This window comes from Melanostigma gelatinosum, assembly GCF_949748355.1.
Source record: "Melanostigma gelatinosum genome assembly, chromosome: 21".
In the NCBI taxonomy this organism is placed as follows: domain Eukaryota; kingdom Metazoa; phylum Chordata; class Actinopteri; order Perciformes; family Zoarcidae; genus Melanostigma; species Melanostigma gelatinosum.
In genome coordinates this window covers 18091882-18114263 of record NC_136654.1, presented here as the reverse complement: position 1 = coordinate 18114263, position 22382 = coordinate 18091882, and the positions used below count along the sequence as shown (strand labels likewise).

At 41.9% G+C, this 22382-nt stretch overlaps 1 protein-coding gene across 2 annotated transcripts; it reads right to left on the bottom strand.

Annotated features, from left to right (window-relative positions):
• Positions 1–2729: 2729 nt before the first annotated feature.
• Positions 2730–21578, bottom strand: LOC306795027 (poly(ADP-ribose) glycohydrolase). 2 transcript variants are annotated; one of them, XM_079293354.1, is made up of 17 exons: positions 21098–21578; positions 20907–20995; positions 20067–20809; positions 19707–19829; positions 19242–19328; positions 18913–18987; positions 16090–16182; positions 14934–15088; positions 12695–12774; positions 12534–12594; positions 12306–12381; positions 9880–10027; positions 7034–7112; positions 6500–6608; positions 5014–5119; positions 3831–3959; positions 2730–3557 (listed from the first exon to the last, which is right to left on the bottom strand). In XM_079293354.1, exons 1-17 carry the CDS (start codon positions 21211–21213, stop codon positions 3379–3381), a joined length of 2448 nt encoding a protein of 815 aa, XP_079149480.1. In that variant the 5' UTR covers positions 21214–21578; the 3' UTR covers positions 2730–3378. The 2 variants fall into 2 exon arrangements, with proteins under 2 accessions (XP_079149480.1, XP_079149481.1); XM_079293355.1 differs by having other exon boundaries at positions 20067–20266.
• Positions 21579–22382: the final 804 nt, after the last annotated feature.

The following is a 22382-nucleotide window of genomic DNA, read 5'->3' as shown; positions in this document are numbered from 1 at the left end:
TCTAGAGCAGCTCATATTTAGACCGAATAAAAAAAAATTTAAAAAAAGACAAGGCAAGCAGGTTTTCAGAGCTGTGAAGGAACTGCCTTTGGACGAGGAACCATCTCAGCATGTGTAGAGCCGCAGGACAGACACAATTACCATCAAACGATAGCGGCCATGACACTGCTGAGGCGCCACACAGGACACAGAGGAAGTGGTGAAACATCTAGGTCACACCGAGTTCAAACATGCTAACACGGCTACAGCAGTGAAAAAAGGACATGAGCATGACAAGGCAAGCATCCCGTCTGCAAAGGAACATTATGAGTCACTGAAACTTGCTGATGGATGGGAGAAAATACTGATGGGCGTGTAACAGAATATTGTCTTTTTTTCTCAGTGGCTGTAATTTGTTGCAATAACAAAGATTAGTGTGCAGCAGTTTGGACCCGGCGACTGTTTTTCCGAACCATTTTGCCTTTATGTTGCAGATAGGGTGCAACTACAAATAAGGGCGTCAGAGGCGCCGTTGAGCTCGGTCTCCCACTTCAGCAAGCTAGCGCATAACAAGGTGCACCTGTGCTCAGGGTCTTGCCAAAAAAACATGTTTTTAATAAATCCCCTCTAAAACGGCAATGCACAAATTAATTAGAACAGGCAAGAAACATAACCACCTTAGAGAATAAGCTCTTTGATGTCTAAAATGATATTTCACACAGGTGACGTCTGTCATAGTGTGGTCGCACTGCAGAGGTTAGAAAGTGAACTTGAGGAAAATACATTGACGCCATAGCCTCAAGTGAACACATGGAAGGAAAATAAACATGCAGGAATTGATTTACAGACAAAGTTGGTGAACCTAATCTGACATTTAAAAATGATTGTTTTGCTTCTTTTGATGTTAGAACTGAATATTTTTTACCAACAGCATAAAATGGTAATAATTCATGAGCAAGATCGGAATAGATTTCACATAAGCTTGATGCACTCCAATAACCCCGGTATGTATATGCAGCGTCGACCTTTTTTCATAAAAGAAAGTTTTTTGTCACGGCGAGGACAAAGTATGAATAATTACCAAAGGGCAGCTCATGACAACGAATCATATTTTTGTATTATGTGTTCAGTCCAAGCAAATGTAAGCCACAGCTCCCAGGGTTCCGTCAAACATATCAATATTCATCTGATTATTCCTTTAATCTGTGGCCAAGAGATCCTCGCATTACTCCTCCAAACACTGCAGGGAATATCCACTAATGATCAAAAATAATAAGGATGTATGAAGTAAATAGCAAATAATTAATTCAAGTAGGCCTCCACATTTATAATACATTACCAGAGGTGACCTTCTTGGATGGAAACAAAGCAAAAGCAGTAAGATTATTTGTCGTTCCATCTTCAAAAAGAATCTATTGACGAAATGTTTGATACAATTCCTTTGTTCTCTGGGGTCCATTGATGAATCATTCACTCGACTAAAGAAAGCTTGGCGTTACTGTATTGCTGGATTACTCAATCACAATATACGATGCACTGTACCTGTTAAAGGTTGCCTGATCCCCTAAGTCTCATCTGCAAAGTGCATTATGTATCCAACGTTTCCATCCCAAAACTGCAGCACTGCCATGAGTCATGTTCAAGACTAAATACTGCTCGGGACTTTTTGACAGGTGGCAGCCAAAATGTCAAAGACACGCATGGGGCTCACTGAGGGGAGATCAATTCAGTTGGGTACCCCTGTGTGTCTGATGGATCCCCTTAGGAGAGACACCACCAAAGCCCTTTATTGAACTCAGCAAGCCACAAAGAGAGACCCACCTACCCGACTCCCGATGCCATGAGAGCACGAAACTTAAGAGATCCCTCCACCTCGTTCATTCACTTACAGGCTTCCAGGAGTCCATTCAGTGGCGCGGACAAAATTTATTTAACATTCAACTAAAATGATTTGGTCAATAAAGTCCTGCAGACTGGGTAATCTGTAAATAGACAGATAACAGCTTACCAGGCATGTAACATCACTGAAATACAAAGAATTGTGTCTATAATCAACGAACTTTAAGAAACATTCAATTCATATCAGAGTGTTAATGTACGTATCAATTTAAGTTTTAAATGTTGTGAACCCAGTGTTATTCATGCAAAATTGTGTTGTGGGCCAAGATTATTTCTACATGTCTCCCACAAAATTAAACCGGAATACAAAGTGGCAAAGGTCTGACCTCAGACTTTGCGTCGAGCAGCTTCTCCTTGATGCAAATGAGGCAGAGTTCCATCCCCCACACACACACACACACGCACACACACACACACACACAGAGAAATCACCCAGGAGCCCCACTGCCTCACTCTCGCCTCTGACTGGATGTTCTATGATCTACGCTTTACTTAATGAGGTGTCATGTACAGTTTATATAAAAAGGTATGACCTTATTAAACTGTGAGTGAAAGAGTGAAGCAATAGCTGGGGGAAAGATAAATGGCAAGGTTGTATCGAAACTCATTGTGCCTGTAACATTCACGGGACAAGAGGCCCTCCTTCTGATTGTTCCGAGACGTATTACTGACATTTGGGGCCCTCTTCAAAACGGTGCTTCAGAATAAAACGTAGGCACTATTAAAAATTTGAATATTGCATTTACTTTAAACTGATTTTATTTTCAAAATCAAAATCTGTCAAACAACACATAAAAGATTCACATCGATATTAATTGTAAAATACAGAAACAAACCAATCATAAGTGAAGTGCAACTGGGTTCCTTCGAGTGTGCATCAAATACAGCAAAGAATCCGAAAAAATGTATGACTGGAGCTGTGATTGCAACTACAATTTCTGCTGCGAGTGCAGAAGCTAAAAGATTATTTTCCAAAGAGTCACGCAGCTCTTTAAATCAAGCCAAGCTTTCCAAACCCCGTTCTTGTTATTCTTTTCCTTTAACTTGATTTCTGACAGCCAATTCAATTAGGCTGGATGTGTGGGTGTAAAAAAGAAAAAAAAGAAAAAAAAAAAAAAAAAAGAAAAGGCAACACGACAAACTCAGAAGATGGATGGCAACCTTTGCTTCACCATTAAATTCACAATTGCGTCGTTTTGAAGCTCAATCCATTGGCGTATTACCAGCAGCAGCAGAATGAACGCGGCGCCAGACGGGGTCGTAACTAATCACCTTCTGCAGCTCCATTGTGTTCGAGAAGGATCTGCATGCTAGATTGTCATTTTAATTTTTTCGGCTGCCAGTGGTGGAGACCACATTTGGTTTATCCACCGCTGTTAATCAAGTTTGTCTTACAAAAAAATAAAAGAAGCCGAAGAAGGTTTTAAAATCGTTTTGTGGTTCCTTTTTTTTTTTTTTTTTTTTTTAAATAAGGCACGGTGACTCATCAGCCACCTGACCCTAACGGCGGCGGTCTGCAGGGACGTGATGTCTGGCTGAGCCCCTGTCGGAGTCATCTGGCGCTGGGGAGGAGCTGACCTGTTGGTAGATGAACGAGTAGAGGCTGACGTCAGGGCGCCGACTGAGGCAGCTCTTGCACACCGAGCTGTAGTACTGGCCCAGGAGATCATACACCTCCCCTGTGACGGAGACAAGGAGATTGTGTATGTTCTCTCGTCTCATATCACAGCAAACTAAATGTGGAGTTTTCAGGGATAAGAATTAGCATTGTTTCATAAGATCACATTGTTTGCAACAAAACCTAAAAAGGAAATATTCCAAGTTCTAATTAATCATATTATTATTAAATTATTATCGTGCCCGTTGGCAGTGAAATCTGAAAGAGTACAATAAAGAAAGGCAGACACAGTTGCATATAAACAGGAAGCAGACCGGGTGCTTGTTTTCCTTACCGACACAGATCTTTCTCCGAGTTAGGAACGAGTGCATCTTGTGGACATCTGTCATGAGCTGGCTGTCACCAAAGGTGAAATAGGCCACATCTCTGCCCGCCTCAGCAGCTGCCAGCATCTGGAGCAGAGCTGGAGGAAAAGAATCCGTGAGAGTGGCAAAACAATCTGTTTCATGGTTCATTACAGTAATAAGATTGTTTTTGAAGGTTCTTTTTTGCAAGATTGTTTACACATTCTCTTCTTCTTAACTGTAAAAATAAAGAGAAGTTTATATGAAGTCTGAAGAGCCATCCAGTAGCCGATGTTACCATCAAAGTGTGTCGCACCAGCCTCTGTGGCATGTAGAGTGAAAGGGAAGTAATCTGGGAATAGGTCTCACCCCCACTGAGAACTCTGGATTAGTTACAAAGAGAGGCCAGGTCTGGCCCCGGGAAGCTGTGAATATATTTAGAGACTGGAAATATGTCTGCTGATTAATGAACGCTGGGACAGGTGCAAGTAAACGAGGATAACCGAGTCAATATTTACAGGAGAGGGCTAAGCTGAATCTCGACACTTCCGCTGTTTCTCTCCCCAGCCTTGGTTTAATTGCTTTTCCCGAGAATTATCTGATCGTTAACAAATAGCTGGCTATCCGATGCCACAGCAGGTAAACCCAGGAGGAGAACCACATCTGCATTACAAAGCTCTTCCCAGGAGGAAGGTCATTAGGAAAACAGTGTGTGTGTGTGTATATGTGTATGCGCATATATATATATATATATATATATATATATATATATATATATATATATATATATAAAAACAGTTTAGTTCAAATCATTCAATTATTCGCATAAACTCTCCGGAAGCTCCCTGCTCAGCGACAGTGACACAAGGCTGAGACAGAAAGCTGTAACGGATTGATGGACTCGAGCAGGCGATCAATTTCACTATTAATGAAACATATTAACTTTGTCATTTGATCAATAGGAGGAAGGCGACGAATCAGGCTTAACTAAACGAACGCATTCCCGGAAGACAAATGGATGCCCCACGCTGATCGGCCGGAGCCTTTGAAGCTGAAATGTATTCCATTATGTCCTGGAAGAGTGTCCACTTAAGACTGCCAAGTGCACCAAGAATGATCCGAGCACATTTGGCCACACGATCTACTGACGGGGAGCGTTACGTCAGTGCTCACCTTTCAGACGTGCGTCACCTCCAAAAACCCCACAGCCCCAGTTCCCCGTAGCCACTGCCGCAAGGTTTTGGCTTCGTTCTTCGGGTCGAGCAAAGCCACAGTAGGCCTAAAAGAAGACGGCAACATGTTAGGGAAGGAAAGGAAAATGGAACACAAAGCGGAAAAGATAATTCGATATGATAGGACAAGTGTTCATAGCAAACACAAGGAGATCAGTACACTGTGTCTGACATCATTCACTATTCTCTAAACATAGTAAACACTTGGTGTAGTATATAGTGAGCAGTGAAGTGAGGTTTCGGACACCTATGAATCATCATTATTATGTAGTGTTGCACACCTGTCACTCAAAGGCTAATCATTGCACAATGAGATTTTTGTATGTTGTGAACACTATGTATTTGATCAGATGTGGGAATTTTTGAATTCTGCTGAATTCTGCTGGGCTAAAATAAAGTGGCAGTAAATAATATAAGGTCCCAAATAGGGAGTGATATCAAATACCGCCATTGCCTCACGGTAAGCAAAGCCCTTCAGTCATCAAAATCCAACGATGAAACAGGTTTTCTTTGGATGACATTACATTAAGTCGTCAGCCACACAAGGCCGGGCCGTTCAAGGGAGTGATGTGTCATTTAGTACATGAAGGCGGAATCAGCTCTGATGAGCCTCAGGTCTTGGGATCACCTTGTTGTTCCAGATCAGGAACAACAATTGCAGGCAATTCCATTTGCCTGCAGGCTTGAGCTTGACACGTCAGTCAATGCATGAACACATGAAGGTTGGTTTGACTGGCTGAACATACAGTTGTAACATTGTGTCGTATTCCCTCAATTCGACTGCCATTGGTGTGAAATTGGCGTGAGATTAATAACAAGAGCATTTGACATGACAACATGTCAGGTGTCATATGAGAAATAATTTCTAAAAGCAAATGTTAAATGGAAGATCTGAAGGAGCTCTGGACATTCATTTTCCCACTGGAAGTGAAGTGAACAGTGAAAATGAATCGTGAGCGCCCGCCCTCTCTCTGACCAGTCGTAAATTCTTCCTGTGGAAGGGCAGATGTGACAGACAGCTGAACAGTATTTGAAACAGGATTGATCTATAAGTTGGTGCATTCGTCACACCCTTGTCCGAGCTGTCAAACTCCTACATGCTTCCTTCTTGACAACATCAACATCTTGATATTCTATTATCAACGGAGATCTCCGACTGGGAAGATTGAACACATGGTAGGATTCCTATTTCAAAAAATCTGTGACGTCAATTAAATAATTGTGATTAAACACCCCGAGGTCAGTTATGTTGTTTAAAATTCATTCTGGGCCTAATGGACAGTGGAATGAATAAAATGGAGCATAAACTCAGTCTGTATTACACATATACTGCACTTCGTGTCGTTTTGTGACATATAGTACAAAGACACTTTACAGAAAGAAAATAGAAAGAAACACAAACACGAAGTAAGCAGATAAAAGATCACCTTGTTCAGTTCTCGGTTTAGTTTTTCTGGACTAAACTGTTGAAGAAAGTTCTTGAACTGCAGCGCATCGATGGCCACAATCTCAGTGCATCTTCTCTGCCAGTCATCTCTGAAACAAATCAAAGAAATGGTTCTATAACGTTCCACAAACAACAAAACAAGTCAAATATTTTACAGCTACGGACACCACAGAGATAGACAGTACCACAGAAAAAAAAGTCAAAAAAATAGACAGAAAGCATGCTTTGGGACATTAAAAGAGATGCCTGAATTTTACATGATGATGGCGATAGATGAAAAGTTCGGCATCAAATCTGTTACAATTCATCCTGAGGGAGACATGAATGTCTGTACAGAATTAGATGGCAATCCATCAAATAGTTGTTGATTTATTACAGTCTGGACCAAGATGATGGACCGACCAAATTGCCCTCCCATGAGCATCGCCAACAATGAACCGAGGGGGTTAAACATGGCATGTTCTTATTATTTAGGCCTTTTAAGGTCTTTAAAGCAGCTCGGTGCAATAAATACCTTGGTGTTGTGTCCTGGTGGCTGCCAGCCCACTGGTAGGTATGAGAATAGCCTGTGTATTTACTGTACTGCTCGGTACCTGGTGATAACAAACAGGGACAGTCGTCACACATCACTGCAAAGCATTCACAAATCAATCTTGATTTTTAAACACGGTCAGCAAGGGCGGGAGAAAAATGATGCATGTAAAAAATTGCCTTCAAAAGAATCATTGTTTTTCACAAAACGGTTTTCAGAGGGTGTAGTGCTTCTGCCTCATGTGATCGGATGAAACAAGAGAAGCTGTCTCCCGACAAGAGGAAGGTCAAGTTATTACCCCCCTCGAAACAACGTGAGAAGCAGCGACTTACCGCCAACCCACAGGGGAGCACTCAGCACCAGTAAAGAAAAAGAAAAAAGAAAAGGGAGCGGAGGGTGGTAAGGCAACGGCACAGTCAAACAAAAGAGGCCTCAAATTAACTACCCACCCATTAGCGCTCATTAGTACCTGGCTGTCGAGAGCACTCGCTGAGATGCTTCATGCTGCAAAGTGCATAAACCAAGTGATTAGTCGTGGGGGCCTTGGTCAGCAGGTATTAGGGGGTGCACAAGGGGGGAGGGAATCTCTAGAGGGGACTCCACTTGACATTTCACTGATAATCAGCCTGCCTCTCAGTGTTTTTAAGTAATACGCACAATGATTGGTTGCCAGTATGCCTTTACATGAGGAAAAAGAAGAACGGGTAATATATAAACACCATACAGTTAATTGGCAAATGAATGGAGTCCCCTTCATTTAGAGAAGCTCTGGTGAGATTTGAATAAAGACCACTACATTTTATACTGATGCTTATCAAAACAATACAAGGACTCCTATTCTGTGCAGCTACAGCTAACATGCTAAATTACAAAGTTTGTAAAAAAAAAAAGAAAGAAAAAAAGATAATATTAACTATGCATACACATTAATCTTTATTGGTCCTCCCAAGAATATCAAACTCTACGATCAACCATATTTGCATTTGAAAGGAACAACCTTCAGGAACAATATGAATTATGATTTTGTGTCGTCATTCAAACATTATCTGCGGTGAGAAGCAGATCAATCTTGGCCAGGGAATGATGCGTCTGGTTATCAGAAATGATTTATAAATAACAAAATAGGTTCCATAGAAATCTGCAGGTATAATTCCCGATGTTGCTGAAGGTGGTTCCTTTCATGTGTAAATACGTCGTAAACAAAGTGTCTCATATTTGTGGTGGACCAGAGACTAGAAAAGGTCAGAGGCGCATCTCATTGCCATGTTGAGGCTAAAGTGGGCAACTGAGAAAGTTTTAGTGCCGTACAACCGTCAAGGTCTGCATGTGAACACACGCGAGTAACATTTTATATTATTCAGCAAGATTTTGTGCGGTCAACAAGAAAAAAAAACAACAACATTTACATCTTCTGCACCACATTTTCAGGTCTGTACCGACTTCTCCTTGATACTGTTCGGACTTTTGACCGCCGCCACATATCTATCAATCAAGGCAAATTCAATTAGGCTCGGGCACTTCTGCAAATTTCTGAGCAGAGGTAGGATCCATTAGCGTCCGTACTGCATGCCAAAACGTATCACAGGGGGCAGTGATTTACCACGCGGCCACAATGCAGCTAAGGCTTAGGATTTTATAACGGGGGACAAGAGATACGGGCAGAGTTTAATAAAGATGATGGAACGGAAGAGTCCATTAGCGGAACAGGTCTTGGGCCGGTCTTCCAGCTATAATTAATTCTGGGACCCAGTAATAAAGTTACGGTAAGTGCCCGTAAGTGGAGCCGAGGGAGAGGAGGCGGGGAAGAAGTCTGAAGGTGACTCTGCCACAGCGAGAAGACCCTGATGCAGCGGTGCGATTGCTGATCAGCAGGACGGAGGCTCCGTTGCCTCACTTCCTGCTCTAATCCAACCCACTAATGTACTCTATTTAAGGGTGGGTGTTCGCGTTGTAACAGTGGTTCACGGCATGGACTTGGCATTGCATATAATATTAAAATCAGGACTTGGTGACCAATTAGCAGCTAATATCTCTGCCAGCAGACAGTTTATCGGAGCTTTTCCTCTAAAAACATGTCTGAAAACAATGCTGACGACAACGGTGACAGTCAGCCAAAAAGATAAGAGCAGTAAAATACAATGAGCAGTAAAAAGATATTGATGATAGCTTCTGGAACGCTTATAACACCACAAGTGTATCTATAGTAGGGTTGTTATAAATATATAACATAACGTTAGTTTTCTAACTTGTTTATCAAATGCAATCAAGCGGCTGCAACAGTCTCGACAAACAACGTGAGACAGATACAAAAAAAGAAGAATAAGAAGAAGAAGAAGAAGAAGAAGAAACTGTCAGCAGACATCAGCCACCTGCTGGGACTCCTTCAGTCTAGCTCTCGTTACTGGGTCTACTGGCCTGTCCCAACCTTGTTTGTTGCAAACACTCGATCCTGAAGTACAGTCAGTGGGAATTACTCAACAGAGAGACACCAACAGAGCAATCAGGACAGCCCAATCTACAACACCCGACTGATGAGACGCTCCCCTATGCAGCCAATCAAAAAGGGAACATGTGACAAGGACAGATACAGAAATCGGGGCAATTGCCACAAACATTCGTTAGCCTCTTGCTGAGCCAGAATGAGGGTAAATTGAAGGTGTGCACTTCATGCTGTGTGTCTGTCAAATTATAGGTCAAGCATTAAAAGAACCCGGGGGCATTATTGATCTGATCTGGAACAACGGGGTAAATTATGAATCATGGACGAGTAAGATTCATTCAGTGGAAATCATTTTCACAAAAGGTGCGGGAGGGTTTTGATCACTGACCTGTGATGATCAGACATTCGTTATGATCCAGAGCTTCAGTGAAGAGGCGAGAAACAATGAGCTCAGGATTGATTAGAAAACGGATTTCCTCTTGGACTAAACCAGAGCTGGTGACTCCTCCTCCCACAAACTGGTTGGCAAAATCCACCTGCAAATCAAGAGAGAAAGCTGAAAAAAAACCACTTTGAATTTTGAAGTCGTGTGCACATATTCTTATAACAAAAAAAAATGTCTGACTGTGAAAAATACGAGTATAGTTCCCCAAACTAGGACAACAGGAGGAAAACATCTACATGAAAGGGACTCAGCCCTTTTTCTTTGATTTGTGACAGAATCCCTGACAAGCTGATTGGAAAGGGGGCCTGGGGTGCGCACATTACTCAGACGTTTGTCCCCCCCCATGCCAAAGTGAGCTCTCATCCGAGAGCTGCACTCAGGCGTGCTGCTGCCAGACGCAAATATCAAAACAAGAGAGCAGTCCTACAGTCATAAGTAAACATCTCCCTCCAGTCACAACGTGGTGCTGACGGATGCCTGTGATATATCTTCCTGCGTTTGTTCTTTAAAAACACTGATCAGACACCGATTTACTGGTTTATCTTTAGATAGATTGACTTTATTTCAGACTCGGGGTCCATACAGACAGATACATAAAAAGACAGACACAAACAATAAAAGTACATTGGCCTAGCAATGCCTTACAAAGAGACAGCTGTACCAATGTCGCCACAGCTGGGACTGGTAGCGTGTGGTGCTAAACCTTATGTTGGTTAAAACAAGTATGATCCCATTTACAGAGTCATTCAGTCGACAGATGAATTTGTACATGAGATTTCTTAAAACTGTTTGGAAAGTGTTGACTCGTGCAGCCACAAACATTTCACGAGCACTACTCCATCTCGGTCTCTTTAAAAGTATTCTCATGGCGTCATTGTACGCTACTTGAAGTCTCTGTAGACTCTTTTTTTTGTAGTTTGACCACAAGTGTGCAGTGTAGAGTGGAGTACAATATGCTCTGAACAGAGACATCTTCACTCCATCTGTACACAGACCAAACTTGCGTGAGAGACTGTTTGCTTGTGCATACATCATTGCCTGGAAATGTCATTATCGTCAGTCATGTGTTCTGTTAAAAAATGACCAAGATATTTTACTTCACTACAGACACCAAGATTATTGTCAGACAATTTGAAGTGAGGGAAGTTTAGACATTTGTCCTCTTTAGTTCTACAGATCAGGACAGCACTCTTACTGGCGTTGTGTTTGATGTCATGTTCCACACCATACACAGTACATATAGTGAGGAGCTGCTGAAGACCAGCGCTAGAAGGACTAAAGATCACCAGATCATCTGCATACATGATGTGATTAACCAGAGTATTACCCATCATGCACCAGTATTACAGGCTTTCAGTTGCTTGGACAGATCATCAATATACAGATTAAACAGAACTTGTCTGACACCATTGCTAACCCCAAATGGGGCTGACACACTTTTACCCCATTTTACTTGCATACTCTGGTGCGCATACCAGTAAGCCAGAATTCTCACAATGTATGTGGGGACACCTCTTTGGCTCAGTTTAAAAAATAATTTACTGTGATTAACACGATCAAAAGCTTTGGAGGAATCAATAAAACACATAAGAAGTGATGAGTTTTGACCTCTGTATTTGTTTACAATTTAGTTTGTTTATGATTCAAAATACAACACGCATCTCATCGTTTCAAGTCAGACACAGACTTGACAAGTCATTGTTTTAGTCAGAAAGCAGCCATGTGGAAGATATAATCCAAATTCCGGACAGACAGTTGTTGCTCATTGGCCTAAAGACAGTCCCGACCAACCCCGTCACCACACCCACGAAGAGGCTGCAAAGGGGAGAGCAGCAGTCTGAGGGTAGATCTCCCCAAACTGGTCACTCAACTCTGGGACAGCGGGCCATCCTCCAAAGTCTGCTTTGACAGGCTGTCAGCACCCCACCACCCCACCCAGCAGAGCAGCCATCAATCCGGGCCGCAGTGTGCCCCGGAGCTGCTCATGTGTGCACATCAACTGTCAGCTTGTGGCGACTGGAGGCAAACAAAAGGTGAAAGGCAGAGCGGGCCATCCTGACAGTGAACAGGAAGCACGGCCGACAACAGAGAGCAGAGGAGGCTCAGAGGCCTCGACCCCAGTCCCAGCGCACACTCCCTCCGACGTGCCACGGGCTCCCTCAAAGGCCTTTTCAGCAGTAGTAAGCATTCTGGGTGAAAGACTCCAGAATGTTGTGGCTCAGTGATTGACTAGAACAGAGGCGAAAGAGGATGGGAGCCAAGCACAAGGTGGAGTATCCCTCAAACTAAGAGCTCCGTCAAGCTAAAGAATATGATTCGGCAACTTATAAATCACGCTGTCCGTATACTTCCCATCCTCGGCATCTTACCTGAAGCATTCCGTAACCATCATCCTCAATGGTCCCTTCACAAGTAATGTGGATCTTTGTGAGTCGAGTCTGTGAGCTGAAACACAAAGAATCCCAGTTGTTAACTACAGTTGACATGATGGATCCTTGATTGCTTCCAAACAGTCTACTGGATTTAGCAAGCCGCAGGGATCTTTGACAGAAACAATACTGCAATAATTCTTTGATTACAGTCTCAATACACTACACCTTCTCCAATTCAGAGGTTTATCCAAGCTTTTTCGCATGAATGTTACAAGTCCAGTAGGATCTGTCGAAACGAGAAGGAAAGTGACAAATGTTCAATATCTTATTTTACATCAGTAACAACGTATTGCTGCAACATTTGAAAGGTGTATCTGAACACCTACTTTGTTCGGTGACATTTTTGAAATAGCACATCAGGGTTTTCAGTTTCTCAATCTTCCTTGGAGAGGGCCCCTCAAACAGCCTGAAGGCAAGAAGAGATTATGAATTGAATTCAGTCCTTTCAATAAGACAACACATTATACTCCTCTTCTAAAAATGAAGAGCACTTTTTAAGCAAGCTGGAGTGGATATACATGACATCACAGCCGAGTCCGCTAACGGTTAAACAACTACAGCAAAAGAAGAGGAAAAATGACTCTGTGCCGTCGACACACAAGACCTCCACTTTGGCCATGTGAGTTCAGTCATGCTTTAACTTTTGATATAAATTGGTTCATCTCTCACTCAGCTTCCCTTTCAGTCACTAGCCCTATTATATAGGAGTTCCTATGCTGTTACGACAATGGAGTTGCCCCAGGCTTGCCATCACAGAGTCACACTCATGTGCCACTTCACAGCACTCGCACACAAAAAATAAAATGAACAGAAAGGGAAACAGGGCTCCCTCTCCTTGGGGGTACATTAAGAAGCCCTGTGTCCCTTTTAAGCAACAGAGTCCTCAGGAGGCAAAAGGTCAATCCCCCTGAAAAATATCACATTAATGCACACACACACACACACACACACACACACACACACACACACACACACACACACACACACACACACACACACACACACACACACACACACACACACACACACACACACACACACACACACACACACACACACACACACACACACCTGCTAGTAGTGAGGTGCAGTGGGCAGGGTTTGAATGAACTTTCCACCATCTCCGTCAGTAGCAAAGTCTATAAAGAGCGCCACAGCCTGCCTCACATGCCTCACAATAAAGAGAAAGAGATTTCATGCGAGTGAAACGAATTAATGACAAAAGGTTGATGCACTGAGAGCCCTTCAGGGGCCGAGAAATGCATTTATCCAAGTCTGCTCCTGCATTCATTTCTACTTTTTGTAGAAACAACCGTGCGTCGTGTCGTCCTCGGGGCAAATGTCTTTGACATAAGCTCAGCCACTAGTGGAAGCAGGCTTTTAGGAACAAATTGCAATATGGTCTTTGGGGAAGAGAATTTATACGTGATTATATAACATCAATATACCACCCACAGATGTGAAGAAGGCTATGATGTAACTCAGGAAAAGGGTATAAGTGACTACAGCTGGGTTTCTGTACCATCGGAACAAGAAAACTGGGTCATCAAGCCTGGAAACTCAGTTTGAACGAAACGCACTTCATGGTGAAATAATACGTAAGCTTGCTTCTGAAGAACACTTTGAATGACAGCGACAACATTCAATCCAGACAAAGAAATAACGGTCTTAATAGTCAGCTTTATCTCACTGCAAATAATGTAAGAAGAAAAAAACATTTGAAGAACAGTTTTATGTTAATTTGAACGCTCAAATGGAGAAAAATAAGTTTGCAACAAAAGTAATAAAACAAAAATAGATGAATGATTTGGAAAAAAAACTACATTTTCCAAGCTGGCTCGCACCAAATGTGTGATTCAGGATGTTTTTTCAGCAGCAGGCTAAAAAGATGACACTGGCTTTCCTTTTTCAATCACAGCAAAACCTTTATGTGAATGAACTCAGCCATCTGAGTCAAAGTTAATCTAATTCCCTCCTCCATTTAGGTAATTACACTGTGATGCCAACAGAGATGGGGGGGACAAGACTGAGCAGTGATCTGCAGACCGTTGTTGCATTACACCACCCAGACCATCGCCACAGTGAAAGCTTGCAGGGATTAAAATATGACCCTCCTGCCCTCCTCTTTATTATATTTGATGCTTTTGAAGGGACGTGTTTGGCTCTTAACTATAGAGAAAGGTATTTATTATTCTGGTAAAGCTGCCAGAGAAGGACCAACAAATAGTATTGTCGTGTATAGTTCTGATAAGTATTGCAGCCTAAAGGAAACGTCTGTTTTCAGACATTTGTTTCATTTAAAATCTTTCAGATCAGTCTGTAAAGACGTCAGAGCGATCACTGTCTCTGATCAATGTACTCTTGTTATAAGACGCCGTTTGCTCATGTGTCATTAAATCTGCGTATGATTTTACACCCAGCCAGAAGATAAAATGAGGAATCAGGAAACATATACAGTGGTGCCCCCTCATGGAAATTAAACTAGTTGTCCCAGCAGCATCATTTACGAAACTGATGATGTAACTTTAAACATCGTGGATAAAAACTAGCACACCCCTACGTTACCTGAAGAAGTTGATGTCTGGGTAGTTGCAGTATTCCTTCCTTCTGGAGTTGCGTCGGGGGAAGGTGCAGAAGAAGGCGTTGGCGAGCAGACATGCCACCTGCTCCTGAGACATGGTGATGGAGTGGTTCATGCCTCCCTTGAGGAGGGGTATCGGCTAGAGGAGGAACAAAAAAGGTACGAATGAGGAAGGTCAAAACTATTTGTGTTTGCCAATTTGCCGAACGAGACTTTGAAGCAGGTTGCATAAATGTAGTAATTTGGCACCACTCTGTGCCTCTTGAAGAAGCCATCCTAATCATAATCAACATCCAGCTGTGCTCATAAGAGATCCATACTCCTAGTAAAGGCTGCGGGTGAACAAATAAGCATAAGCAATTCTGCCATGACAATGGGGAGAGCTTGTTGCATTAACACTATAGCCACACAGGAAATGGCTACAAGTTGCACGGCCAAAAATCAGCAATTTAGGAACAACACAGCAATAATGATGGATGGGATGGACTCAATTCATTGTGCACGCTGTTTAGCAGGTTTTAATGTTGCAGTCATGTAAGAGCACATCCAGTACTTAAGTATTAACCTCCACATCAAACACAGACCAGTTTTCAATGGAATGAACTGCATTTTAGACGAGCTACTCAATTTTCTATCCACTAAAGAAATCAACTCTTAACACACAACACATTTTTCTACGCTACTCACGTGTAGAATAATACTTTTGTTTTTTTATAATTTTGGAAATCTGCATCACTACATTTGCTACACTGAACACTGCTGTAGCGCGGACCGTTATTCTCTGTCTGGGCCACTTTCATTGTTAAATTAATCAAACTGGAAATATATTTAACACACAGATGTATCGATAAAATTTGATTACTGGCTGTTTGGCCAAATTGATACACATAAAAAAAGCCTTTTAATGAGACTTTTTTTTGGGCTGCAAACACACATTGCTCTTCATCATCCACATGCCAAAGAACCAGATGACCAAGAGGACTTTAAAACACATCACCATCAATCGCTACGTGCCTCGACCTCGCCATTTTTACTCCCATTTCACAAGACATTTGTCATGTTGTGACCTAACCCGCTGCGGTTGATGTACTATGTCACAGACCGGTGAGTCAGTGTCTGTTGGTTAGTGATGACTGTTACCTTGGTACAGAGCTCAGATGCTCTCAGTGCTAATTGCACCATGTCTGGCAGCAGGGAGCCAAACAGATGTTCAGCAGCATCAGGATCCAGGACCTTGGAGAGAGCAAGAGATCTGTTTATGTTTGTTGTTTTGCCACAAAACTCAGCTGTGACATTATTAGCTGTTTGGGTTGATTAGGACAGATAGAATTAACAGCTCTGATCCGTATCAAAATGTTCAGTTTTACGAAGAAACAAATCAATGAAATACAAGCAACACAATACATCAACTTTATACCTCTAATAACATCACCAGAAACACATTTTAAAGTAACATACCAATCTCCACAACACTGCTTAAGTGCACTAATGTCTTTGAGACAGTACACACACTACCCGCATTTACTCGCGTATTGGCTACAAAATGTCAGAATGATCAATCACAGAGCAATTTCATCAAGGTTGCACGGCCATGCCAGCTGATGAAATAGTCTTCCTGGAAGAGATGCAAATGACCCGAGCGTTTGAAATGGAAGGACAGTGTGTTCCCGGGACAAGAAGCCTCGACTTGTGATGTAGCTAAGGACATTTATATTACGGGCAAAAGAAGCCTGACTAAACAGTGTCATAAGTAATGACCTGGTTGACACCATAAACCGCTCCTATGGGGTGTAATAAATGAAGGCAGTTGACAGGGCGAGACAGAGGATATAGCTGAGGTAGTAGAAGCCCGGCTCTTTAAATCAGCAGAAGACAGTGCATCAAATCAACTAAACTAACACTCTGTATGACTCGATACAGGTCTGTACATCACGCCAAACTGACAAAGTAATCAAGCAAGATGCAGGCGTGTGAGCAGTGAGAAACCAGAGCTCCCATACAGATTTAACACTCCTGATGCTCCTGTTCCTATTCCCCGCAGGTCGGAGCAATAAAGCAATCTGCTTGACTGCGTCTGCAGACGTGTGACCATGTAAAAATAAAACACTCGCATGCTCATAACCGTAAACACAACACTGGTTTGCTAGAGAAAGAGAAATTGACAACAAAAAAAAAACAAAGCTGTCCGTCAACAGCTTTTCAGTTATTCATAAGATGCGCGTGCAGAGATGAATATTCAATGAGGGTGCCTGGCCCGTCACTCCGTGCCATTCATGTCTACTTTTCTCTGACACTCAAAATAAGTCTGCTCCAGTGTCTCTAATCCGGCATCTCCGGGGCAAAAGTATGGGCAACATTACATTGAAATGTTTGCTATCCCCATGTGTGTTGCACTGGAAATAAATCCTCGGTTATTGGTTTTAAAATGAAAATGTGTTAAACACCAACAGTATATTCTGTGGGCTGCTATACGAGCTGCTTTCTATCGACGCATTGAAGATATGAATGTGTAGACTAATTGCTACTGCCGTTTCAGCATATTCAACTATTAAAAACACATATTTATAACTCAGTCAAACGGAGAATAAATGATGTAAGAGAGGGACGCAATAAACAGTCTTCGTGGAGAGGAACTGTGTGCGTCAACTTTGCAATAATACATAACATAAATAAAGAAACTGCTTTTGTGTGAGCTACAATGATACAGTATGTGGCTTTCAACAGTTAGTTTTTTTTTTTGTTTTTTTTTTTAAATGGTGCTGGAAAATGTTGCCGTCTGACAAAATCAAGTGTTGCCTTCCCAATAGATTTGACAGGATTCAAATTCAACCACAACAACTAAACTTGGTCTTTGTATAAGGCCTCTCGACCTCTTCTTCCCCATTCGGACATGATTTATGACATACGTATGGCACACAGTTGATTCAACATTATAAGGCAGAGTGTAAAGCATTCTCTGGGACGTCATGTCAGCCATTTTCATTTCTGACAAGTTACTAAACGTGACCTTTTGGCAAAAGATTAAATTATTTCTCCAGACTCCCATTTTGCCACTGAAGGGGCTGCAAGGTTCTCCTGTGAGAACACCATTCCTGTACCTGTACAAAATAATAGAAACGCATTAGACATACTGACATTCATGAAAAAAAGAGTTACATGCACTTATTTCCTGAGATATCATAAAAAAAACATGGGGCTGATGTATTCTAAAGGATGCCATGCACCGGGTGGGTAAGTGCTCCGACTATAAGGAAAATAAAGCTTATTATTTGTCTCGTCCTACAGGCTCAGGGTTTCTTATAAAAACACTCACGACCCATCTCTCCAAATGGAAGATTCCCATCCCCTTCATGAGCCAGACAGTAGTACGGCCCTCTGATTCTCTACATGACGCAGAGCACATCAAGACAAAAGATGATGGATGGCCTCCAAAACGAGGCTGGAGAAGACACAGACAACTCCGAGCAACAACCAACAAACCGGGCTCATGATACTGTGTGTACTGTTTTCAAGAAGTAGAAAAACAAACAAGAAAAAAGGCTGCCTAGTACGTCTATCTATCCATAAATACACATTCCCAATGCCAATTAAATACTGGTCGCATCAAACTAAATCTAATCCGGTGAAAATGCGACATCCGTTTCACTGTGTCTTCCACGAAGTGTAGATAAATATTATCCTAACTATCTGATGAGACATCTAGACTTTCTGTGACCCGAACTCTGTGAGAAGCACTAACACTGGTTTACAACGCCTTCTGTGGGGCAATTAAGTATCACGATTAGACAGATGATGTTCAATCAATCTACAGCTAACCCTCCAACATCATGCATCTTCCATCTGTGTCTACATGTCTGCACACCAGTTCATTCTTCAATCACTCCTCCAAAAAAAACAACTCATTTTGAGTACAAAGTAACCTCATTCACTACTTCTGGGTTCAGTGACACTTATATTGTTTACCTTAGTGCAGTACAAACGTAATGCGGTGAAGTCCCATTTCTTGGCCTGTGATGCACTGTATTTCAATATTGCATTCTGGAACAAACAAATTCAATTATCACACAAAATTGAAAAGCTAAATTTCTATGAATTGTTATTTTCAGTCATAATTACTATGTGTGTATGTGTAAACTCTCAAAAAAGCAAAATTCTGAGAGACTCTGTTTCTGGGCCTATGGCGCCATCTTATGGTCTGGTCTAGTAACTACAACTACAATACACTGCCCCTCGTTTTATGAAGTGACATGCACGAGGCCTTGCCAATAAAAGGACACAGATGTGAAACTTGCCTTCAACTCTTGTTGACTTGAAAGTGTGTCGTTTAAAGTCTCCTTGATCAACTCCCAGCGACTCTTTTTCTGAAGTTCTTGTGTTACCTGTGGAAGCACACGTGTACTAATGAATGTTGGGTCTCAGCAGGCTGATTTCAGTTCAGCTTTTCATACGCAAAGAATGATAACACTGTGTTGATGTGCCTGTTTCTGGCAGTGATCTCATGATTCAATAAATACAGGACCGTCTTTTGCCCCTAAATTGTTATTTGAGACATGAAAAGTGAATGTGGACGGATAAGCATCGTGACTTGTAGCCGCTCTTGAATGTCTGACCTAAAGTGATATTTCAATACTTGTAAAATTAAGTATCACAATGCTAATCCTATAATCCTCATTGATAGCAATAATATGAAATAATACTGAATATGCATCGCAGCAAATGTTCTCATAATGATGTTTCATAAACACTTGGACCATTACCTCATCCTGTACAGGAAATAGGTTCCGACTGGAACAGGGCATCTTGACATAGTCATCATCCCAAGTATCCTTAAACTTAGCAGGATATGGAACAGAGACTTTACCGTCCTCAAGAAGGTCCGTCTGTCAATGGGATTGAATGAAAATAAATATTAGTATACACACAATATATGTGTGAAAACCAAATAGTCCTACTGACAATAAAATACAGATATGTAAGAAACTTAAAGTATAAGCATAATTTTAAAGATCAAATTATTGCTTAAATAAGTTGACCAATTAAATTACTGTCTGTTTCCATAACATAACCACTTGAAGTGCTTTGAATACTAGTATAAAAAAAGAAAGAACGTCTCAAACCCGTATCATCACAGTGTGCTGGCCACGAACGTCCCTCAGCGGAGGAAGCAGTCCGCCACATTCAGGCATTCTCTTCAGTTCGTTGATTGGCGTCCCGAGCCATTTGGCCTCAGCAGAGGTAGTTTCCTTGTCTGCATCTTGTTTCTCTGGAGACTTGTCTGGCCGGCGCCTTCTCACAGGTAAACCTGGTGATGACGTCCCTGAAAAGAAGTCTGTTATTTTGGTGTTGTGTTTGACAGAGTCCTCTGAGCTCGCTGAGCATGTCTCCACTTCTTTTTTCTCTAATCCACCATGATTGCGGGACAGTGTCTGCATTAGCCCTCCTCCTGCAGAATCCTTGGAAGGCGGTGATACAGGTTTGTCTTCATCCAGCTCCTGTGGTGTCAAAGGTTGGGTTTTTTCATCTTCGTCAGACAGGGTGGGATTTTCAGCATGTTGGTAGTCCAGCGCCTGAGCTGAAGTGCTTTGAAAGCCACAGTCGCCGGCCATCTCTACATCCTCTTGGGTTTGGCACACTTCAGGTGACGTTGGGGTTTTTTTGGGCTTAACCAACCATTGGTAAACAGTATTTCTAAACTGCTGTGGTGTGGGGCCGATTCTTTGACGATCACCTTTTATCTTTACGCCTCGCAAACTATCTGCTCCAGTCTTTGGTCGTTTATCCATCTTCGTCTCTGTGTCGTTTTGCCCCCTTCCTTGATTTTCTACTGTGTCATGATTATCTCTGCTACATGAAGATGGGGCTTAAAAATAAAACAAATATTGTTTTACAAAGAGGGATATACTAACCCAAATGACATATGTATACTCTGCAAGACAAATATTATCGAAACAAATTACCTTGGAGAGAAGAAGAAGGGGACGTTGGGGCACTGATTTCAACCCTGAGTCTCTTTGCTGAAGGTTCAAAGTCAGCCAGCGCAGTCATCCTGCAAAAGGAGAAAGTAACACATAAGACATACCCGTATTATTTTGAGAGATGTGCGTTTCTTGGCAGTTTAAACATGAAAACACACTACACGTATACTCACAATACAACTTGAGCTGACACCACGATTGAGGTGTTATTTGGTTTTGTCCAGACTTGTTTCTTCGGCAGTCCTTTCTTCAATATGTGAGCAAATCTTAAGATATGGTATGCAGCCATACATGACACAAACTGTTGTTTCTTGGATACTTAATGACGCAAGGAAATGGTGTTTTGTATTTCAATATTATTCAGACTTCTTCCTTCGGTCGTAGTAAGTTGCTGTCCAGCGATAGGTTGACAGACTATCTAGAAAACGACTGTCAACAAACCATAGCTCATGCTAGCTAACGCGTATCTGCTAACTAGCGTTGGACGACAACGGATTGTTAAAACAACCCAAAAATCGCGAGGATAGAGTCTGACACTTGAAAGCTTCAAAGTATACAACAATAACATTTGTTCGTTGATGATAAAAAAGCACACTCGTACTTATAGCGGTTGAACATTGCTACAAACACAGTGCCGTTCTTCTTCTTCTTCTTCTTCTTCTTCTTCTTCTTTAAATTTGATTGGCGGGTCGCAACCAACTTGTATAGGTGCATACCGCCACCTGCTGTACCGGAGTGTGCAGTTTCAGGGTAATCTTTTCTTCACTGTTTCCAACTAAATCCTACGGTCTAATCCCGTTTCTTCAAGATGTTCCTGTCTGAATTGTATCTTTGACATTTCAGGATAACATGCTCCACGTCTTCCGTAACATGACAAATAGTGCACTTATCTGAGTCCATTTTTGCCATTAAATACAGCGTTGAGTTAAGTCCTGTATGTCCGAACCTTAACCTTGATATTATGACTCTTCTATACTTCCCTTTGTATGGCTTCACATTTATGGATTTCTGAATGTTATAATGTCTTCCTTTGTTATCGTTGTCCCACTTCTTCTGCCATAACTCCCGTCCTGCCTCTCTTATTAATGCTTCCCCCTTTCCAAAACGAATTTTCAATATCTCCTCTTCTTTTAGTGTTAGTGCTCTCTTTTGCAATAATATCTGCTCTCTCATTACCCTCCACCCCTACATGAGCAGGAACCCAGCAAAATCGAACATTAATTCCCAGTCTTTGAAGTCTCAACATTATCAGAGATATTTCCATCACTAAATCCTCTCTAATTGTTTGTTTTGTCTTCAGGCTGTTTAAAGCTGCAGCAGAATCTGAACAGATGACCACTCACTCAGGCCTGAGAGAGTGGTGGCCTTGTTCAACATCAAAACACTTCCGCGTGCGAGTGACGTCCAAGTCACTGAAATCTCGCGATAATTCCACTGCAGTTCCCGTTGACGTTTAGA